This window comes from Lemur catta, chromosome 14 (assembly GCF_020740605.2).
Source record: "Lemur catta isolate mLemCat1 chromosome 14, mLemCat1.pri, whole genome shotgun sequence".
In the NCBI taxonomy this organism is placed as follows: Eukaryota; Metazoa; Chordata; class Mammalia; order Primates; family Lemuridae; genus Lemur; species Lemur catta.
In genome coordinates, this window is record NC_059141.1 from 11,585,073 (window position 1) to 11,605,237 (window position 20,165).

The 20,165-nt window shown below is 40.5% G+C and overlaps 1 protein-coding gene across 3 annotated transcripts in view; it reads right to left on the reverse strand.

Moving 5' to 3' along the window:
- Window positions 1-480: 480 nt before the first annotated feature.
- Window positions 481-20,165, reverse strand: part of ENO4 (enolase 4) — a 30,630-nt gene continuing 10,945 nt past the window's right edge. Inside the window, exons 5-14 of one of the 3 annotated variants that reach the window (XM_045569060.1) lie at window positions 19,233-19,402; window positions 19,008-19,139; window positions 17,663-17,716; window positions 12,434-12,490; window positions 10,138-10,305; window positions 7,759-7,884; window positions 6,176-6,371; window positions 3,646-3,710; window positions 2,999-3,116; window positions 481-1,531 (exon numbers count right to left, since the gene is read on the reverse strand). In XM_045569060.1, coding sequence (XP_045425016.1) covers window positions 1,386-1,531; window positions 2,999-3,116; window positions 3,646-3,710; window positions 6,176-6,371; window positions 7,759-7,884; window positions 10,138-10,305; window positions 12,434-12,490; window positions 17,663-17,716; window positions 19,008-19,139; window positions 19,233-19,402 — 1,232 coding nt within the window. In that variant the 3' untranslated portion in view covers window positions 481-1,385. Of the gene's footprint in view, window positions 1,532-2,576; window positions 3,117-3,645; window positions 3,711-6,175; window positions 6,372-7,758; window positions 7,885-10,137; window positions 10,306-12,433; window positions 12,491-17,662; window positions 17,717-19,007; window positions 19,140-19,232; window positions 19,403-20,165 lie in introns of those variants that run through there. The other 2 variants (XM_045569059.1, XM_045569061.1) reach the window with 2 other exon arrangements.

Consider the following 20,165-nt stretch of genomic DNA (forward strand, 5'->3'; position numbering starts at 1 on the left):
ACATTTTTGCTCTGGTTTTATTTAATTATGATTTATATCACAGTTCTAGGATGTACTCTCATATGATTCTTGTGTGTGTGTGTATGTGTGTGTGTGTATGTGTGTGTGTGTCTGAGAACATTTGCAAAGCTATATGAACACCCAGCTATGTTTGTCCTGCCTTTAAAATGATTTTTCCTTCCAGTTTCTCCTGCCCCATTGTTAGTTGCCAAGCATCAGGAGAGGCAGTGGCAACCACAAACTGACACAGTTCTCCCAGCTTAGAGTGATGCCAGTTCTCCTGCCCCATGCTTTGAGAGAGTCTGCCACTCAGCCCATCCCACGTCATAGCTTTGAGAGTAAGGAGTTGGCTCTACCACAAAGACATTAGGTTTCCCTGTTAATGCTCTTCAGAAGGAGAGGTCCTCGGTGTGCTTAGTAAAAATATATAGAATATATCAGAAGTCTAAACTTAGCCACTCTCCAGGTCATTATGTAACAATTTATATAATTTTTAGGAAAAACAAATGGTAACCCTTTTTTAACAGAGACCTTAAGTCATATAAAGCTCTTGGACATTATTATGTCTGTGTGTGTATGTGTTTGAATATGTTTATTTCTGGTACTCCTGCTGCAACTGGCTTACAAAAGAGGCAGTTCAGTCAGCATGTATGTCACATCGTTTTTAATCACTTGCTGATCACTTTTTAAATGCAGTATAAATGGGCATTTAATAACCTTGAGAATATTCATTCACTGATGTGCTTATTCATCTATACCCATTCTTGTTCCAAAAAGGATCTAAGGAGACTCACAGAGATAACAATAATATAAGAAAAACTAAAATTTAAAAAGAGGAGGGAATCAGGGAAAAGGGAATTAAGGGCAGGAAAGTGAGATGAAGCTGTTTGGCTATTACAAAAAATAGTGGGGCTCTCATACTTCTGCCTAAGGTTGGCTATAAAAATGTGCCTGTGCTTTCCAGCACATATGTATAGAATAAACCCAGACGATGTACACCTGCTCCTGGCATGAGTGCTTCTGGTGTCATTAGGCTTTTGCATTCAGAGGTGTTCTGATTTGTAAAGGATAAGATGTTTGACTGAATGTGGAGTTGGCAGCAAAAATATTGACCGCTTTTACTGGACCATGACCCTGAAAGATGGACAGTAGAGCTAGTACACAAACAAAATCCCCATGGAAATGTGATGGCTGGGAAACAAAGTTCACAGATACAATTTCTGGCAAAAACACCATATACGTATTTACCAAACAATGAAATTCAAAGAAGAAAGAGAGAACATGAGTTAGTGACATTTAAGAGCAAACCCACCGGGGAGACTCACTCTAAACCTACCAGTCTGATAGTACTAGTGGTGTGGCTACACACTGGGGTGCGTGCAGCCCTATGCAGAAGATGCCTGTGTTTTGGCTGGTTCCTCCACGACTTTGGTGGGGAAGGTGGGCTCCAGGGGCTCAAGCAGCTCAGGTGCCTCGGCAGCCTTTTCAGCTTCCTCATTAAAGTAAAAAAAAATGTGTTCTTCGTTGACACCTGTATTTAAAAAAAGCAACAATAAAGTTTACTGTCTAATCCAATGGTGCCAAGTTTTGTTTCTTATGTGATTTGAAGGAGATGATCTTCAGAACTGTGCAGATGGGTCACGTCACCATCAGAAAGGATTCCCGAACCATTTAAAACTGGGCCTGTCTTTGGTTATGCATGAATTATGCAATACGTTTGTTCTGTTCAATTTGCATTGTACTCTAATTAAATATTTTGGAACATTTGATGTACAGTGGACTTTGGGCAGAAGTGTAGCAGAAAAGGATAAGAAGAAGAAGATGAACTAGAGGAAAGGCCAGTACAACACATGAACACAAACCGTTGCCAGCTAACTTCTCCGTGGTAAACGACGCAGACTTGCCTGTTCCAGGCGGCTCCATGTAAGTAATGATGGTATTTTAGTGGCTGAGCTTTTGCCAAGATTTCCTGCTCAAAAGTGAACGTGAAGGGATTTGTCTTTTCAGTTTTTGGTTCCCTTAACATTTATTCACCACTGCCGATGTCAGAGAAATTCTCGTTAACCCTTAATCCATTCCGGAATACTGAGGCAGCTGTGCTATCACCAGAGAGGGGCTGGGCCTTTGGTCACTAGAGTCCTTTTTGATGCCCAGAAGCAGCTGTTTCCCTTGTGGTAAAGTCTGGCTGGAAATGCGATAGGTCATTTAAGGAATGTAAGGCCTCTACAAGTCAGGATGATGTAAAAACTAATCAGATAGTATGTGGAACAATGTAAACACCACTAACTAACTTTTTTGACTGCACTTGCATGGTTCAGAAATAGTCCCCTTCTTCATTTTCTATGAATCTTAGGGTGTGTTTCAAGGTCCCTACATATGTTAAACATGACAGGTTTATAACCATCTCTTTAAATGTCTCTACACGCTATGCTGTGTGCCTCCTTTTGGCCATTATAATCAGTAATATAAAAAATTGCATATTTGGGGTGTTTCTCTCCAGTTACCCAGTGCTTCCAACCATACAAATTTACAAAGGTTTGATTTCTTCAATGATTGGTTCGTTTCTCTTGAGACCTTAGCGTTTCCAAGGTACAATGTTAACATGCTGCCTACTTGTTTTAAGTAAAACAAGTTGTTTCCAAGAACCATCAGGAAAACATCTGCCTTTAACTTTCGTGAGCTGTGTGGAGAAACCTTAAGTATAATTTGGACCATAACAAAAGCAAGGCTGGGAGATTCCAATCAATTAATTCTATTGAAAAGCATCACTCAGCCTATTCAGCAAGAAAAAGGGCGAGAGTTTTAAACATTCAGGTAAATAGATAATCCATTAGGACAACAATATACATTGTGGCAAGTGCCATCCTAGTTTTGTCAGCACTTATTTGTGGTCTTTGGATTCCCTTGCCCTCCTGCCGAGGGACTTCTATTCCCCCTCCTCCAGTCTTTGTTCTCTTATTCATGGCTAAGTGAAAACAAAGCAAAAAACAGTGCATACCCAGTGTTCCACTCTGGACAAGCTCTTCCTCTATAGTAAGAAGGCGGTTGTATTTAGTCACCCGTTCACCACGAGAAAGACCCCCCAACTTGATAAACCGGACACCAAGCCCAACAGCCTGAAAAGGGGAAAACAACTTATTTTAAATGGGGGAGTCATGTCTTGCTGAACTACACAGTTCTTTAAGGAGAAAGGAAACTGTCAGGGAGTGCTGTTGGAATTTTTCTCTTCTAACTTAGTATTTTATCTTTACGTAAGCAAAGTGGCCTGCTCATAAGCTGGGAGTGTTGAAAGGCAAACAGATGGTGTGACTGACTATCCATCAGGCGCTTTACTAGTCATACAAGCATGCTGATTTCATCTAAGAACATTCTGGCCTTTCTCCCTTCATTTTAGGAGGGAAGATTGCAAGTGAACACCCCAGTCATTTAAGTGTGCTCATCATTTTCTCTGGACTTCAATTTTTCTTCTTTTTAAAAGTTCAAAGATTAGCTCTTTGCAAAAGGTAGCTGTCTGGTAGGAAGCAAATCTATTTCATAAAAGGTTACATGACTTTCTCCACCAAAGACTGCATTTCTCTGAAATACCAATTCGTGATAAAAGCAGTGTTTTGGCAATTCTGCAGTTGACCAGCGTCCAGCACTTACCAAATCGACAAGGCTGTCATCAGACGATTCTCCTTCTGTACTTCCAAAGATGATGTGCTTCTTACCTGTAAGAGGAATTCCTTTCAGTTTTATGTGGTGTAGAAACAGTTAGCATATATATATGAGCTCCGGGATCAAAATTAAAAATTTGCCAGAGATTTAAAACTTTGCTGTGAAGAATCAATTATTCAACCATCATGAATTTTAACATTGCATTTTTATTGCCCTGATTTTATCTGTTTACCCCTCTTTCCAGCAGCTTAGATGCTATAAGTACTAAACAGATACCATGTTTCATCAAATATAAGGTACATTATTTGTAAAATGTGCCATTATTTTACTGCCACTTAAAAAGGCAGAAATGCTCAGATGAGATTGATTTATTTCTAAGACCACAACTATAAGACATGATTCAATTTTGGTACTGTTCAGTGTAGAAAAACATGCATCTCTAAGTCAATGAAATATGGTAAGAGCAACGTATGTGGAGTTGATATGCCTACGTAATGATGTTCTCACTTCATCGTGTAGAATTTTATTCAGAAGACTCTCATTCTGAATGTTTATTAGAATAGCAGTGTTGGTAGTAGTTAATCATTTGAGGGTCTCAAAACTCTTTGAAATTTGCTAGTCTATGAAGAATGTCAGCCAGAGCTTTTCCTATAGTGACAATGTTCATGTTTTGAGGCAGGAGCTACAGCAGGGCTCTGAAGTGAAGGACGGAATGGCTGCGGAGTGGTAGGCCCAGGAGGAAAGGCCAGACTGGGACCTACCATCCACCACCCACCTGGGCATTTCCTTCCATCCTCTGGCACCAGCCCAGGCCCCTGGATGCCAGTCTGGCTCTGAGTCCTGCTGCACCTCAGAGACTAGCCTCCTGCCTACTTCCTGAAACCCATTCGTGGTATTTAGGTTTCCAGCGCTGTGCATAGTGTACAAGACACCCACAAATTCAAGAGAATTTACAGTCTCGTGGGGGATGCCAGCCATTAAATAACTGTACGAGTCACTGTGGTCAGTGCCACAAAGAAAAAATATAGGATGATATGAGGAAGGTTCAGGGCAGGGGAGGCATGTGCCCCTGAAGACATTTCATTTGAGTCAAGACTTGAAGGGTGAGGAGTAGTGGGCTAAATAAGCAGCATAGGGCAAAGGATTCTAGACCAAAGGAACAGCATGTTCAAGGACTGTGAGGTAGTCAGGAGTTTGAAGCTTAAGGAATTAAAAAAGCTAGCATGGGCAGGTAGGATCACTCTAGTGTCATGGGAAAGTTACCCAAACTCTCCAAGCCTCGTTTTCTCATCAGTAAAGTGGAAATGACAGTGTCTACTTCATAGGGTTGCTGTAAGGAGTAAGTCCAATTCTCAATGCCTTACCCCTTGGTACTAAATAAAGCTGCTCTCCTCTAGCATCCTGGACCCACCAGCATTGAAGCTCTGCTTTTCTCCTGTCATCCCCTGATTTCTGTTGCTGGGATCCTGCCTCTGAATCTCAGCACAGTGGCTAAGGCCCTGCTTTCCAGAAGATTCCCTGATGCTCCACTGCCTTGCCAATCTGCTTGGCAGCTTCCTGGTGCTGCCTATTAGCAGTGAACCTGCCCCTGCCTCAGATCTCTGCACCGAGAAAAGTGCCTGCTTTTACTGAGTGGATCTTCTTGTTGCCTGTTTCCTTAACTGCTGAAGTTATACCCTTTCCCTGCAGTGGGTGATCTAGTTCCAAATTCTGATCCCTCCTAGACTTTCCCAAGCAGTACAAATTAAAATGGCCCCCTGGTGTCTGGGTATGTTACAAGTGGCTAAGTTTATTTTCAGTCAAGTAATTGCTAACACCCTTACCATCTACTTGGGCTGTGCCTGTGTGGAAGAAAGAGCTGTGGTCCCTACTAAGATGCTGAGGAGACGAATCTGAGCATAAAGTGATAGTAAATAACAGGAGGGAATTTACAATACTGCAGCCATGTGATGCAGGCTAAACACGTCTGTCCCTGCTGCTCCTTGGCTGAGCTTGACACCTTGCCTTTGTGCGTGGTAAACTGTTTTCCTTAGCTTGCACACTACATTGTGTCTGGAAACCTGGCTAGGGCAGATGAGTACCCAGGTGTTCTTTAGCAGTAAAGCTTGGAGTAGCCCTTTGGGTTTCTCTAAATTTAAAACTTTTCTGTAGCTGAAGCTCAGAACCAAAAGCAAATTGATGAATATGCTGAAGAATATGCCCTTTCAGAAGAAATCAGGCCTCAGTGCTCCTGTCAGGGGCAGAAAGGTCCTCCCCACTGTGAAGCGGACAGGGAGTGGCCGTGGCCCTACCTCTGTGGTAGCCCTCTGTGAAGGGGATGGCCTCGTGGACTTGGGCTGTTAGTGGAACATTGTGAAGAGGGTCAGTAAGCTGAATTTTGTTTTCCAGCCCTAAATCTCTCACAAGTGGTTGGATTTTTTCTTCCATGCTTTTTATTAACTTTGATACTCTGTGTATTTTTGCCTTCTTATATAACTGAGTCATTAGATGAGTCTTTCAGATCTATACTGTTACTCACTGTCAGCAAGATTGGTTATTTCCACCAAGTCAGACATCGTAGTTTGATTTGTATGTTTTATGATCAGCCCATTGGATTTGGGGATGTTGATGTTTCCATGCTCTAGAAGTTTGGAAATGCTTTTGGATGCAGTTTCTGCAATTATGTAACACCTGGAACCGAGTGCATTATAGATGCTGTCCCACTGTTCAGAGTCCTGGGTAAATGTTTAAGAATTGATCATTATAATGTATTGAACATAATCACAAAACAACATGACTAATACAGCACATAATCAAAGTCATACACTCTTCCTGAGATACACAAAACAGCTTTTTTCTACCTCTATGCCTGAACGATCCCTGTACCACATCCACACAAATTAACAAGCTTCGTGGAACAGAAACCTAGTGATTAAATTTGAGCTTAAAGATTTTGTGAGTAAAATGTTAATACACTAAATGCTATTCCCCACATTGACTGCGTAGGCTATTCCCATTGCACCGTATTATCCATAATGTTGCTGAAGACTGGCTGGATAGATTTTTCTGTTATTTCTGATAAACTGAAAAAGAAAAGAGCCTGCAAGAGCTCTAGGCCCTTCTCTGCATTCTCATTTTTGTGGGTGAGACAACCATATGAAATGAAATGCATATTTTAAAATTATGTGTGTAGGTTTGTATGTCTATTTGTGTGCATGTATGTATACATCCAGTCATCCCAGCCATTGTACCAGATTTCAGCCTACCCCATTAGAACAGACCACACAGGTGTATCCTGTCCTGTTTAAAAAGCTGTGGTCAGAGCCTCAGAACAATCGCGCAAAGCCACTCTGCGGGACTGAGGAGCTGAGCTCGGCAGGTGCCTTTAGTGAGTGCTGGCGTGGAGCATGGGCTGTAAAAGGGAGGATGGGACTGAGAGACCCTGGGGCTCCAGGTGAGATCCAGCATTCATATTGTCCCCAGAGTCTAAATAGCTACCTCAAAGAGGACATCTGTTCAGCCTATCCAATGGCTCTCAGATTCATACAATCAAGAATTTAAATTTTGGTGTTAGTTTTAAGTGGATTAGGAAGAGAGATGAATACGTAAAACCTTGTTGAATGCATTAGTTTGACTAGATCACAAAACCTCAATATCTCAAACCTTTTAAAAATATGGCTTTGTTACTTTTATGCATATGTAGTGACTGGATTTAAGTTAAAAAATATTTGGCCTTGCAGAAGTCCTGTTTCCCTGAGCACATGAAAATGGTATATGATTAACCTATTGAAGCTCCAGCTAGCACAGCGGGGGCGGCTTCCATCAGTTAGGTTGCTTGTAAATACACAGGTACTCCCGAAGGGCTTGCGAATAGCTTGCTTCATTCTCCAGACAGGCACACTCCTAGGTAATTGTGTTTCTGCTATTCATTTGCTTAGTAAGTGCCTTTTCTCATAAATGCCAAAATAAAGCCACTCAGCCCCAGCCCAAATTACAACACATTTCGAATGACAGAGATCCAAAAGAATGAGATTTTATTTTTGTGTTTTGTTATAAAATATGGAAAGTGAATCCTGCCTATCTGACACAAAATATATGTTATAAAATATGAGTCCTGCTTACCTCCTTCCTGAAAGGATCAATTAAGGCAATGATTGACGGGTACCTATTGATCAGATCCACATACAGGTCAACCATCTCAGCTGCACTTTTATATGTCCCCATCATCACTTCATACTTTCCTTTACTCTGGTATGTGTAAGGGAAATAGTAAAATAAAGAATAAATAATGAATTCTTAAAATGTTAAAGATGTGATTCAAATTCCTTTTCATTCATTTCATATAAGAGATTGTAAACAGATTCTTTTTAGGCCACATTCACTTGGGAAATCTATGCATTCTACTTTAAATACCTGTTGAATATTAACCTGGGAAAATCAAGTCTCCATTCTTCTTTTTCACACAGAAAACAAATGTGGAAAGAGTAGGAGGGGAATAGTTTGTTATTTAGGTTTGTGATGTGGTTCCAGACACCTGGCTGCCTAGGTAGATGGACCATAGCATAAATGCATAAAATAACAAACAAAATAGCAATGCAAGCCTGCCCACTCGACCCCACCATCTTTCAACTCAAAATGGACAAGTATGTTTCCTTTACTGTAACCTATTCTAAAATTTAATAGCAGGGCTAGGCATTTGAGATACTAACAACCAGTATGAAATGTAAAGTGACTTAGGTGACGGCATTTCTCAGGTAGCATGTAACTTCTAGTAGTAACAATATTGTCCTGAAAGTAGAATTCTATTGCAACCCCCATTCATTTGAAGTCTGGAAATCTCCTAAGTCATTAAGCATAGAAGTAAACAGGGCTGAAGCATCTAGTGCAATCTTTTTGCAAAACAAAGCACCCTTACTTTCAAGTCTGTGTTCAGGGATGGCACCTGGGATATTTAGGTACAGGGAAGGAGGAGGAATGGACCAGAGGGGTTGTTTGGTTTGCTAATGCCTTCCTGCTGCTGCTTATAATAGAATAGATTCCACTGGAATTAAGCAGCTTCTTAAGAAGTTTATAATTGAAGGGATTTTATACTTTTTCACATTAAAAAGCAAGAACTTTTTAGCTTCTATAATGCAAAGCTTAAAAATCCTATCTTGTCAGTGAGAAAATGCTAATGACTTTGAACTAACATTATTGTAAAAGTTATCTGATATCAAGCTAATCCATTTTACTGAATATAAGCAATAAACACCCATTTTAGTTAGCACTAGCAGTCAGTATATTCATAGTTTCTGGTATACATTGCTGATGAAAACATGCAATTATTTTTCTTAATGGTATGCCTGGGAACCAATCATTATGTGAATAGGAAATTACTTTAAACATTCCATTATGCACTTAGTTTCTTTAGAAAAGTAAAAGAACTTTAGAAGTCAGCTGAAATGTAGGGTTCTTATATACTGTTCAAAATTTCTTTTGTAGTTAAAGTTAGAATCACAGTTAAAGCAGAATCCTATTTGGTCATGCCCGCTGAATTTGACATTAATTACCAAGTCACCATAAATGCATGTAAATATGCCAAGCATTTTATAAAACTGAGACTCAGCATCTGTGTATTTGAAAATGGGAAGTCAGCTACTTGGGAGGCTGAGGCGGCAAGATTACTTGAGCTCTCAGGAGTTTGAGACCAGTCCGGGCAACATAGTGAGACCTTGTCTCATAAAATTAGGAAAAAAAAAAAAAAAAAAAAACGAAGGAAAATATATGTATGTGTGTAAGACAGAAAATTTCTAATGACTTTCCTGGCATACCAGTTTTCCAAGTTTAAGGGTAAATTGCTGTTGTATTACCCTGAGGAAGTGAGGACTTGAACATTTTTTAATGAAACTGTTGTTCATTCTCTTTTTTAAAATCTCTCTCTTCAGGTGGGTGGTCCTCAGGTGAAGTTTCATCACTGAGGCTCTCTCCTCCTAATCCAGGCTGTGGATAATACTGTGATGTGTTTTATTGGACAAAAACATATTCTTCATAAACTTCAACAACTTGGAAATATTTTTATATTTAAAAAGTGAGTCACAGCATAAATTCTAAGAAACACATGTCTAGAAGGGCCTGTCAAGTCACAGTTACAACTGAACCACTGTTCAGGCTTGATAAATTCAGCATTACCAACCAAATGATTATCACACCAGTTTGTTAAATTACTTTTCAATAGCTTTCATAATTGCAATGTAAGTAATTCATTTTATTATGGAATTTCTATATGTAATTATGACATTTTCTGCTATTAGTTGTTAAAATTATATAGTCATGTTATTCTGTGGTGTCATTAGTTAATTTGGCTTTCTCAACTCCATTTATATTTGGATCCCTCATACAATAGGAATGAAAAAAAAACAATAGGTTCTGTGTGGAAAATATTCAGATAAGCCCTTCTTTTGAGTTCTAATTTTAAAATCGTGGACCTCAACAAGAAGTGAATGTTCTGAAGTGGAAACTTACATAGTCCATTAACTCATGGCCAGCACAGTTGATGGCTAGATGCAGATTTGTTCCCAGTTCCAGCCCCAAGTTCGCACAGATTCCCTGTAGTAGAAGCAGTGGCTGCTCTATGGTGTCATAGTTAATAGTTAAACAGCCAAGATGGGACATCTTGCCAGTGATCTGCTGCTGCAAGATCAAAAGAAAATGATGTATGTCAATAGAGCACATCAAGGTCCTTGGAGCTTCCTGTGATAGGCACAGTTTATAAGCAGGTACAGCTCTCCAAAGACAGATTCTTTGATTCTCTGTTAATCCTACTTCTATCTCGGTATTCCTTGGATAATTTTGAACATATGATTCCCCTGCAGTATCTGGGAGTAATTTTCTTCTGAGTTTTCCAAGTTTGACCTGGGAGCACACTCTTCTCTCTTTAGTGTGTGTATGTTCTCTCTCTATCAGCTCTGCCATTTATCGCACATGGTCTAACCTGAGCCACAGCCACTGGGTTGGCGAATCTCCAGGCTCTTCTTGTAAATGTCCACCTAACCTGTCCCTAACTGTGTCAGTCCTCTTCCTCCAAACCTGTTCTTTCCTACGTTCCGTTTTCCTCTAGATGAAGATAACTGTTAAAAATGTAATCCTCCTTCAGGAAAAGTTTTATTTTTAAAAGGATTGAACACTTCCAATAAAAGGATGCAGAACTGAAGATGGATTTTAGCAGATTTCAGGACTCATATGACCCCAGGGAAAGGCAGCTCTTGCAAAGTCAGTCTTGGTGTGCCCTCGCCACAAATTGCTACTATGCAATTATCAATTGAAGCAATATCGGTGATTCTAAGGGCTTACGGTATGTGTGTGTGTGTTTACCAAACTCAAGAGCAAACATGAACCCAGGTATAAATATTCTGTTTCTACTGGTGATAGTGCTAGTTGATTATAAGAACCATCCAACATTTTTAATGTCAATGAGAGGAAACTTTTATTTAGCAAACAAAGCACAGTTGGGGAAATTTTGTCTATGAATTGAGTTTTATTATGGAGTCTTCTAAACTATGAAAGCATCACTTATTTGATGCTTACTAAATGCCAGGTACTGTTGTTATATAAAGTAAATACATTTACTCCTTACATCAATGCCACAAAACAGGTACAATTATGATCTCCATTTTACAGAGTTAGGTAACTTAGAGCAGATTTTATTCCAGGCAGTTTAGCTCCAGAGTCTATGCCCGTAATTCTGGTGTAGCTGTCTCTCTGGAATCTATATCTAACCTGTTTCTAACAGGAAAAAAAAAGTAGTAAATTGATAATGGGAAGAGCTGATCTTGGTCTGAGTTTCTCAGAACATGTAAGACCACCTGCTGGAATGAAGGGAACGGCACTGAGAACCGGCTGCTTGGTCACCGTGCCCACCTCTCCTGAAAGGCCTAACATTCAAGTGCTGTGCTCATTCCAACAAACACAACATATTTTACTTACTGTGTCTTTATTCACATTTCTCTTCTCCCAATCTTGAGGACAAACTTAACTTTTTATCTTTATCAAGTCTTTTTTTTTTTTTTTAACCCCTCTTTTGACTTCCGCGGACTCTCAAGTCCCTGACATCAGGGTAGGGCTTGGATTTCTGGCTCACAGAGTGAATATTGCTGATGTGAGCAACCTTCAGCCATTTGCATGATCTCCAGAGTTCTTCCTGGCTGCCCTATTTATATTGCTGAATGTTTAGGCACATAGTAGTGTATCTATCTGAGCACTCACAATCACCAAAGTGATTGACCGATCAAGTTCAGCTGGTCTCCCAGGACTCTTGAAGCCAGCGTGGCCAGTTTTCACAAGGAGGACTGTTTGCCTGACTCTCTTGGCAAAATCTGAGTTTCCACAATGTTTTGTCTGACGTGCTTTTGGGGACCAGGTGGAAGGAATGGTCATCTTTTTGTGTCTTTTCTTTCTCTCTTTGGTAGTAAATTTAAAATCTAAAAGATCCTATGTATCTTTCAGCTAGTTATCAGGAAGATTCAACTTCCTAAATACTTGAATGTAATCCTGTTACTCATAAATGCATCCAAGACCTCTGAGATTTCAGCCGGCCAGACAACTGCTGGCAGTGGTGGCCAGGCAGCTTATTGCCAGAAGGCAAGGGCAGAATTATATTCCACCTCTGGGGTTTACCTGGGTCAGTGCTCTTGGAGCAATATCACTGTATGTTTTTCATTTGCTTTAGTTCTGGTCTTGGAGCAAAATGACTACGGGAGAGAAAAAGGGGCAGGGACTACTCAGTTTCATATAGAAGTGTGGGAAACATGCATCTACTTACTTGACCTCTTTTGCCTCCATCCTGCCCTTTTTTGTTCTCTGCTTTCGGAGGAGGGGGCTGTGGGATAGAAGATAAAAACATCACTTGGGATTTTCAGCACATCTGTGGCAGCAAGCAGAGCTCCAGGTCCTCCTGGCTGTGTGCTGCTCTGGGGCCTGACACTGAATCTCTCTCTCTCTCACAAACACACAGAACAATGATTCCAGCCACTCCTTACTTGTTTTTTTTTTTTTTTAGAAAAAGATAAAGTTTTTATTAACATAGGAAAATGGACAGGTTTCAGTTTTGAAATTAATTGCAAACTACTAATCTAAATTTAATTTTAATTTGAGTTACTTTTTATTTCTTGGAGTAAATTAAAGAATTTGGCTATTAATACTAGATTATATTTTTATTAAAAGTAAAACATTAGCAGCTGGATCATAAACTATGTTAATCCTTGCTTTTATAAACCCCCAAGCCATTTTTCTTTTCTTTCTTTTTTTTTTAAGACAGAGTCTCACTCTGTTGCCAGGGCTAGAGTGCTGTGACGTCAGCCTAGCTCACAGCAACCTCCCACTCCTGGGCTCAAGCAATCCTTCTGCCTCAGCCTCCCGAGTAGCCAGGACTACAGGCATGTGCCACCATGCCCAGCTAATTTTTTTCTATATATTTTTAGTTGTCCAGCAAATTTCTTTCTTTCTTTTTTTTTTTTTAGTGGAGACAGGGTCTCGCTCTTGCTCAGGCTGGTCTCGAACTCCTGAGCTCAAAGGATCCACCTGCCTCGGCCTCCTAGAGTGCTAGGATTATAGGATTACAGGCATGAACCACCATGCCCGACCCCAAACCATTTTTCAGATTCGGGCACATGTTCCCTTTAACTCATCCTTACCCTCTGCCCCCAGTCAAAATATGGAGTGTGTATATACAGATTCATGCATTTATACTCATATCAATAAAGTATTATTCACACATCATGTCATGAACTCCTGCTGCAAGCAGGCATCCTTTTATGCAGGAGGATACCAGAAATAACACCACTGTGGGATTTGCCTTTTTGTAGGCCCAACATATTGTTTTGAATATTATCAGGGTACTAGCACTTTCTCTTATTCCAGCAGGGTGGATTTGACTTTGATTTGAAACAGCCAAATGTCATTAAATCTGGTAAATCTGGTGAGTGGAGTATCATTTCAAGTTAAAAGCAAAGGTAATTCCCAAAGAGATGGAATATTGAACAAGTATCATAGTAAGGTTCTAGTCTTTGAGCACTTCAGTGCTCAGCATGCACTGGCTCTATAAGGTGGGGCATGTTTGTCAGGCATCGGTGTGCTTCACACTCAAGTTCTATGCAAATACAATGGTCCTGAACAGAAGGGCAAAGGGGAATCATGTGATGTGATCAGGTGAATATCTGCTTGATTAATGGCACCAATTCACAATAGCAAACGTTGAAGGATATTCTTGGTTTGCATTATTATTGAATTTCTCATGTGCTTTCTATGCCTTTCCAATCAGGAGTTTAAACTGCCTGAGGGCAGGAACTATGTTCTTATCCTCTATTGCACCTAGAAGGGGGTCTTAAACAACAAAAAATAACCAGGGAAGAACACCCCTAACATCTTTCTAACTTAAGGAGAAGCTGTTCAATAGTAGAAAAGAGTCAAAATCTCCAGGCTTTAATCATACAAGATGCAATGTGTTCTAGAATGGCTGTTATCAGTCTCTGTGTGTTTAAAAATGGCTAAAAACCCAAACAAACAAATGCAACCTTTCATTAGTAAGAATTAGCATACTCAGGAGTTCCTAGGGAAAGTCAGTTACTAAAATAAATCTGGCATGAAGTAACTTGTTAATCTATGCCTTCAGCCAAATGATGTCATCACAAACTATCACTTTATCACTAAAACAAAGCATGGTGATTGCAGTAAACCCAGGTTCCACTCCTAGCATATCCTATTTTGAAACTAAAGACCATGGCTTTAGCTAAGGTTATCTACAGACATGCTTTGGGTTGGCTCCTGCATGAGAAAACATAGCATTTCTTCAGATTTTTTTTTCCTCAAAATGTATTTAAAAATTAGATTTAGTAGGATTGGTGTAATGTTGGGAATGATTTGTTATCAATGTAATCACTGGGAAGGATTAAACATCTTCCTATATTCAATTAGTATTCTATAAATAGGCACCATTTATTGGGAGCCCAGCAATTCAGGGTTCTTCCCATACATTACTTCCAGCCCTTCCAAGGGAGGCATTTTTCAGTCATGCACATGAGGAAACCAGTGCCTCGGCAGGGTATATAAGATGCTCACAGCGGTGGCTAATAATTGCAGAGCCAAAACTGAAAACAAATCTCTTTGCTTTTGTACTACACTAGATTAGCAACTGAAACTTTCTCATAGAACTTTGGGACTTTGTGACAGAGTAGTGGCAGTTTTTGATGTCTGAACTTCTGTAAAAGGCTTTATTACTTTTTCTTCAAATACGATTACGCTAGTGGGAGCTATTACTAAGGATCCCACTGTAGCTTTCAAACATGTAACACCATGTGGAAAGTCAACCAGGAATGAGTATGGGAATATGATCCCTGGTTCACACTATTGATATAAATGCCAGATGAATTTGAGATAAAAATAGATCTCTGAAACCATAAAAGTGTCAGGACAATGTGTTCATGATTTGGGGTCAATTTAGCATATGATTAAGATCATACATACGCTCTGGGGCCAGACTTCATGGGTTTGGATAAGTTAATTAACTGTGCTAGGCCTGAGTTTCTTAACCTGTATAACAGGGTTAATAATAATACCTACCTGTAGAACTATAAGGATTGAATGAGTTAAAATATTAGAGTGCTCAAGTTAATGCCTAGTAAACTCAAAAAATAAGAGGGAGTGCCTTATTAAACAAGGAACACAAAGCAGAAGCCTCAGAGCAGGCTTCCTCAACCTTGGCGCTATTGACACTTTGGACTGGATAATTCTTTGTTGTGGGGGTGCTGCCCTGTGCATTGCACGATGTTCAGCAGCATCCCTGATCCCTGCTGACTAGATGCTGTTAAAAGCCCTCCCTCCAAGTTGAGACAACTCAAAATATCTCCAGACTTGCCAGATGTCTCCTGGGAAAAATCACCCCTGGTTGAGAATAACTGCCTTAAAAGAACAGATTGACACATTTTACTACATCAAAAAAAAAAATCTCTATGACTCCATAAAATACAGTTAAAAGGCAAGCAACATGATAGAGGAAAAGGTCTAACATACATAAAGGATTAAGTCTCCTTACATAAAGAATTCCTTAGATGTCAATAAAAGATAAACACCTCAATAAAAAGGGCAAAGAAATAAAGCAATTTGCAGATGATTTGTACAGAATTTTAATATTATTTTAAACAAAGTGCTCTTTGTGTATATTTAAAAACAAAAAGGCTGGAAGGCCACACTAAATTTTTAATGGTGGGTATCTCCAGAAAAGGTGCTAGTACTGAGGGTGGTAGTCAGTAAGGGGTTGCTGGTTCTACCAGTATTTGAATTTTCACAAGACCATTCAGGAGCTATTTGTATAAACAAAAAATAAATAAAACATTTAAAAGTCAGGGCTGGGCATGGTGGTTCACACATGTAATCCTAGCACTTTGGGAGGCTGAGGTGGGAGGATTGCTTGAGGCCAGAAGTTTGAGACCAACCTGGACAACAGCCAGACCCCATCTCTACAAAAAATTTAAAAATTAGCCAGATGTGGTAGTGGTGAATGCCCCCAGTCCCAGCTACTTGGGAGGCTGAGGCAGGAGGATCACTTGAGCCCTGGAGTTTGAGGTTGCTGTGAGCTATGATTGTGCCACTGCACTCCAGCCCAGGAAACAGAGCAAGACCCTATCTCAAAAGAAAAAACAAAACCAAAAAATGTAAAAGTCAGGATGAATTGCAGAATGCTCAAATATCCTTAATTTCCTAGCATTTAAAACTAGATTTTCCTCCACCTGCTCTGACTACCACAAACAAAGTATGGCTTACTGTCACACCAGCTCCCCCTGGCAGCATGTTCCATATCTTAAACTCATTTACTCCCCACAGTCACCCTCATGACATGGGTACTTATCATCTCCATTTTATAGATGAGGAATGGGATGCAGAGAGGTTATGTAATTGGCCTAAAGTCACAGAGTTGTGAGTGAAAAAGCAGAGTTAACTTGTGCAAGTTTGAGTCTCTCCAGGCTGGTTTCCCAGAAAAGAAGCTGGGCTCCTGAAAAGGGCCATGAAAAGCAGCTCCCGCCTGGTGGGCAAAGCAGTTCCCATCAACTGCAAGGTTGGGGCCCCAGCGCTCCCCCTCCCATCACGGCAGGGAAGGGCGTGGCGCCCGTGCCTCCGGTCACACTGGGTGCTGGCAAGAGAGCTAGAACCAAAGTTCCTCCATGTTCTACTGCTATTGTGTCCCGGCCCCCTCCTTCTGGGCCCCCATCCTACTGCTTCCTAATCATGCAGCTTAAAAGCCCCAGGCTAAATGCAATGTGGGATCCTGGACTGGATCCTAGAACAGAAAAAGGACATTAGTGGAAAAACCAGTGAAATCTGAATAATGTCTGGAGTTTAGTTATTAGTAATGTACCATTTTGGTTTCCTAGTTTTGACAAATGTACCATGTAACGTATCATTAACATTGGGGGGAACTGGGTGAGGGGTATTCAGGAACTCTCTATGTATCTTTATAACTTTTCTGTAAATATAATAGTCCAAAATAAAAGATATGTATATCTGAAAAGCCCCACAGACAAGGATTGGGTCCCTCTCCTGGCCCCAGCCCTCTCATATCACTGTCATATCACCCTAGCTAGAATATGATGGGACAACTGGTGACTCATGCACCCTGCTCTGTGACTTCCCCCGAGAGGGCTGCTCAGCCAAGGGTCCTTTATTGCCCAACACCAGGATCCTAATGGAGGCACGAGAGTCTGTGCCTTTACTTCTCCAAACTGCCTCTCACATCCTAGGGGCCAAATCCTTTCTTTCTTTGTATACCCTAAGGGATGATCATAGCACAGAGCCAGCTGCCTCAGAAACTGAAATGAAATTAAGTACCATTAGACACTGGATCCATAGCCAGTGAGGAGATGTATATACTTGGTTCACATGGGAACCCCAAAGCAACGAAATACATTTCATATCAATATTGATTTAATTCCAAATGAACTACAATGCTAGGTGGTGTATAAGTGTCAGTGACTAGATACCACAGAATCTCTTTACATACCGTTTCAATGATTTTGATAATATTTTTCTGAATTTCCATGAGCATCTCCACACCCTGTAAGTAGAATAACCATGATCTTCCACAATTGCAGTCTAGAAATTTTAAATATATGAAAACTTGAACCACCTGTGGCTCTTTGTAACTCAGAATGTTTATGGAATCCCTGATAAGTCACCCTGGTTAGTGGATGACGTGATCTACAAACCAGAAGAGGAAATGTTAATCCTTAGCCCCCAGGTTTCACTCGGTTGCCTGTGAATGGCTGGCTCTTCTCCCTCAGTAGCCTCTCTCCATTGTTTAGAACTGACTGGTTCTGTTGGCTGGATCAGGTCAACTTCATTCTCTTTAATGGTCTCTTGACCAACCTGGACAGCCTTCTTCCAATATACATGTGACAGGTCACTAAGGCAGTGATTAGAGTGGCTGAATCAATATAAATCCAGTCACTTAAAAAGTAGAGAAGTGTGTTCTGATGAGGATATCTGCATACGAAGACAAAGAATGGCAAGCCCAGTGTTCTGGTACCCAAAGAACTCAACAGATATTAACTAAAGGAAAGGTCCCAACACCAGGCTCTGAATATGATCTGACAGATAGTAAGCCACATATAAATCCTAGTCTGCAACTGATAAGTTGTGAGGTAACAATTATTTAAAAAGAATTATGATAAATCATCTTGAAAAAATCTGTACTGATTTCCACTAAGATAAAATATCACTCAATTTATTACTGGAGGGCAAGGGGGGAAAACTTCTCATACTTTTTTGGAAAGCATCCACCATAGAACTTGAACCTTTAGTTCTCCCTAACGCCTAAGTAGTAGAATATTTCATGAAGATTTAAAGAGGCGTTTTGACTCTTTCAGGCCACTGAAGACAATAAAGACACCAGCACACGTCTGAGTGGTGAAGATGCGACTTCATTCTATTAAATATGCACTAAATGTCACTTAGGTGCTGGGCAGTCTTCCTTAATAGAGTGGGCTGCTAGGGAGTGCCAGCTTCCACTTGCTGCTGCCATAGTGCCTAGTGCAGAGTAAATAAAGAGGTCCCGACTCCCCAAAATAACTTTCCGGCACTGTCAAGGCCTGCAGAGACCCCGCCATGGCTTCTCTGTGAGTCACAGCACGAGTCACTCCTGCAATGACCCAGACATGTAAGGTGCTCTAAATGTCTTCCCTTTTTCTTGAGGACTTGCTTTCTTTGCACTTCCCTGATTTCCTAAAATATTTTTTTCTCATTTTATCTTTAATTTCCTCTCCCTCGGTGACACAAGGGAGCTGCACTAAAAACTCAATATGGAGCATTTTTTTTTAGAAAAAGTAATTTGAGATAATGCAAGGTACTTGTTTGGTGGTTAGTTCAGGATGGGGCACACAAATCACTTCTTTCATTAAATTCAGCTTCCCAGGTGATGACTTCCCACAGCTGACCAGAGTCACCATCAGCAAAGGCACAGTTAGCGTCGATGGCTGTTCCTGAAACGGGGAAAGCAAGGGCAAATGAGAAATAGGGCTCATTCGCACTGAGAGCCTCATGCCTCCTTGTACTGGAACATCACAGGTACTAACCTGGTTGTGCCTCAGTAATGCAATGTTTAAGTATAGAGGATTATTGCCCAGTATGGCACTAGTTTTGGCAACAGCTAGTGACACAGCCCCTATGGCCATACTGCCACAGAGTACAGGTTCAACAGGTTCTGCAGGTTGAATAGGTTTCTCTGTAATAATGTCTTTCCTCCCTGGAGGGAAAAATATTGAGAATAAGACTGTGTTTTTAAATGTTTTATTTACAAAAGGGAAGGCCCAGAAAAAAAAAAAAAGGGGGATGAAAGCTGAGGCTGGGAAGAACAAATTCTCCCCCCTCAACCTTCAAGAAGTTTTCAGTTTGATTTCACATGCGATGCTCAAATGATCCTTAACCATGGATTTTGCCTCTCTAAGAAATTCTAGGCCATTCAATATTAACTCCTTCAACAATCATGAGGTAGATATTCTTACCCTGTATTCACATATAAGTAAACTATGACTAAGAGAGGTTAAGAGACTTCCCCTCCATGTAACAGAAAGTGGATAAAGAGGATTTCAAGCATCTGTGCATTCCAAATCCTTGGTTTTTCTACATTTCACCACAGCTGCTGCCAACTTTCTCTTCACACATATATCTATTAATAACTTACTTTCTCACAACCTCAAACCAATGCCTTGTTCTGTATTGCTTATGATCTTTAGAAATGCCTTCCAGATCAACCTTCCATCCAGATCCTTACCCGTCTTTTACGCTAACATTTTCTCAGCCACCCGGTTTGATCAGGTACCACAGAGTCCACCATAGATCTCCAGTATTCCTCTTGTCCTTTCCCCCACAGCTGCTGATGTGGATCCGGTCCCCAGTGGAGATAAGGTATGGAAGCACATAAGAAGTGCTTTTAGCAAATACCTATCCCCTCCTACTTCTTTCCTTAAGTTCCAGGGTTTTTTTAAAAAAATGTATATGTATACATT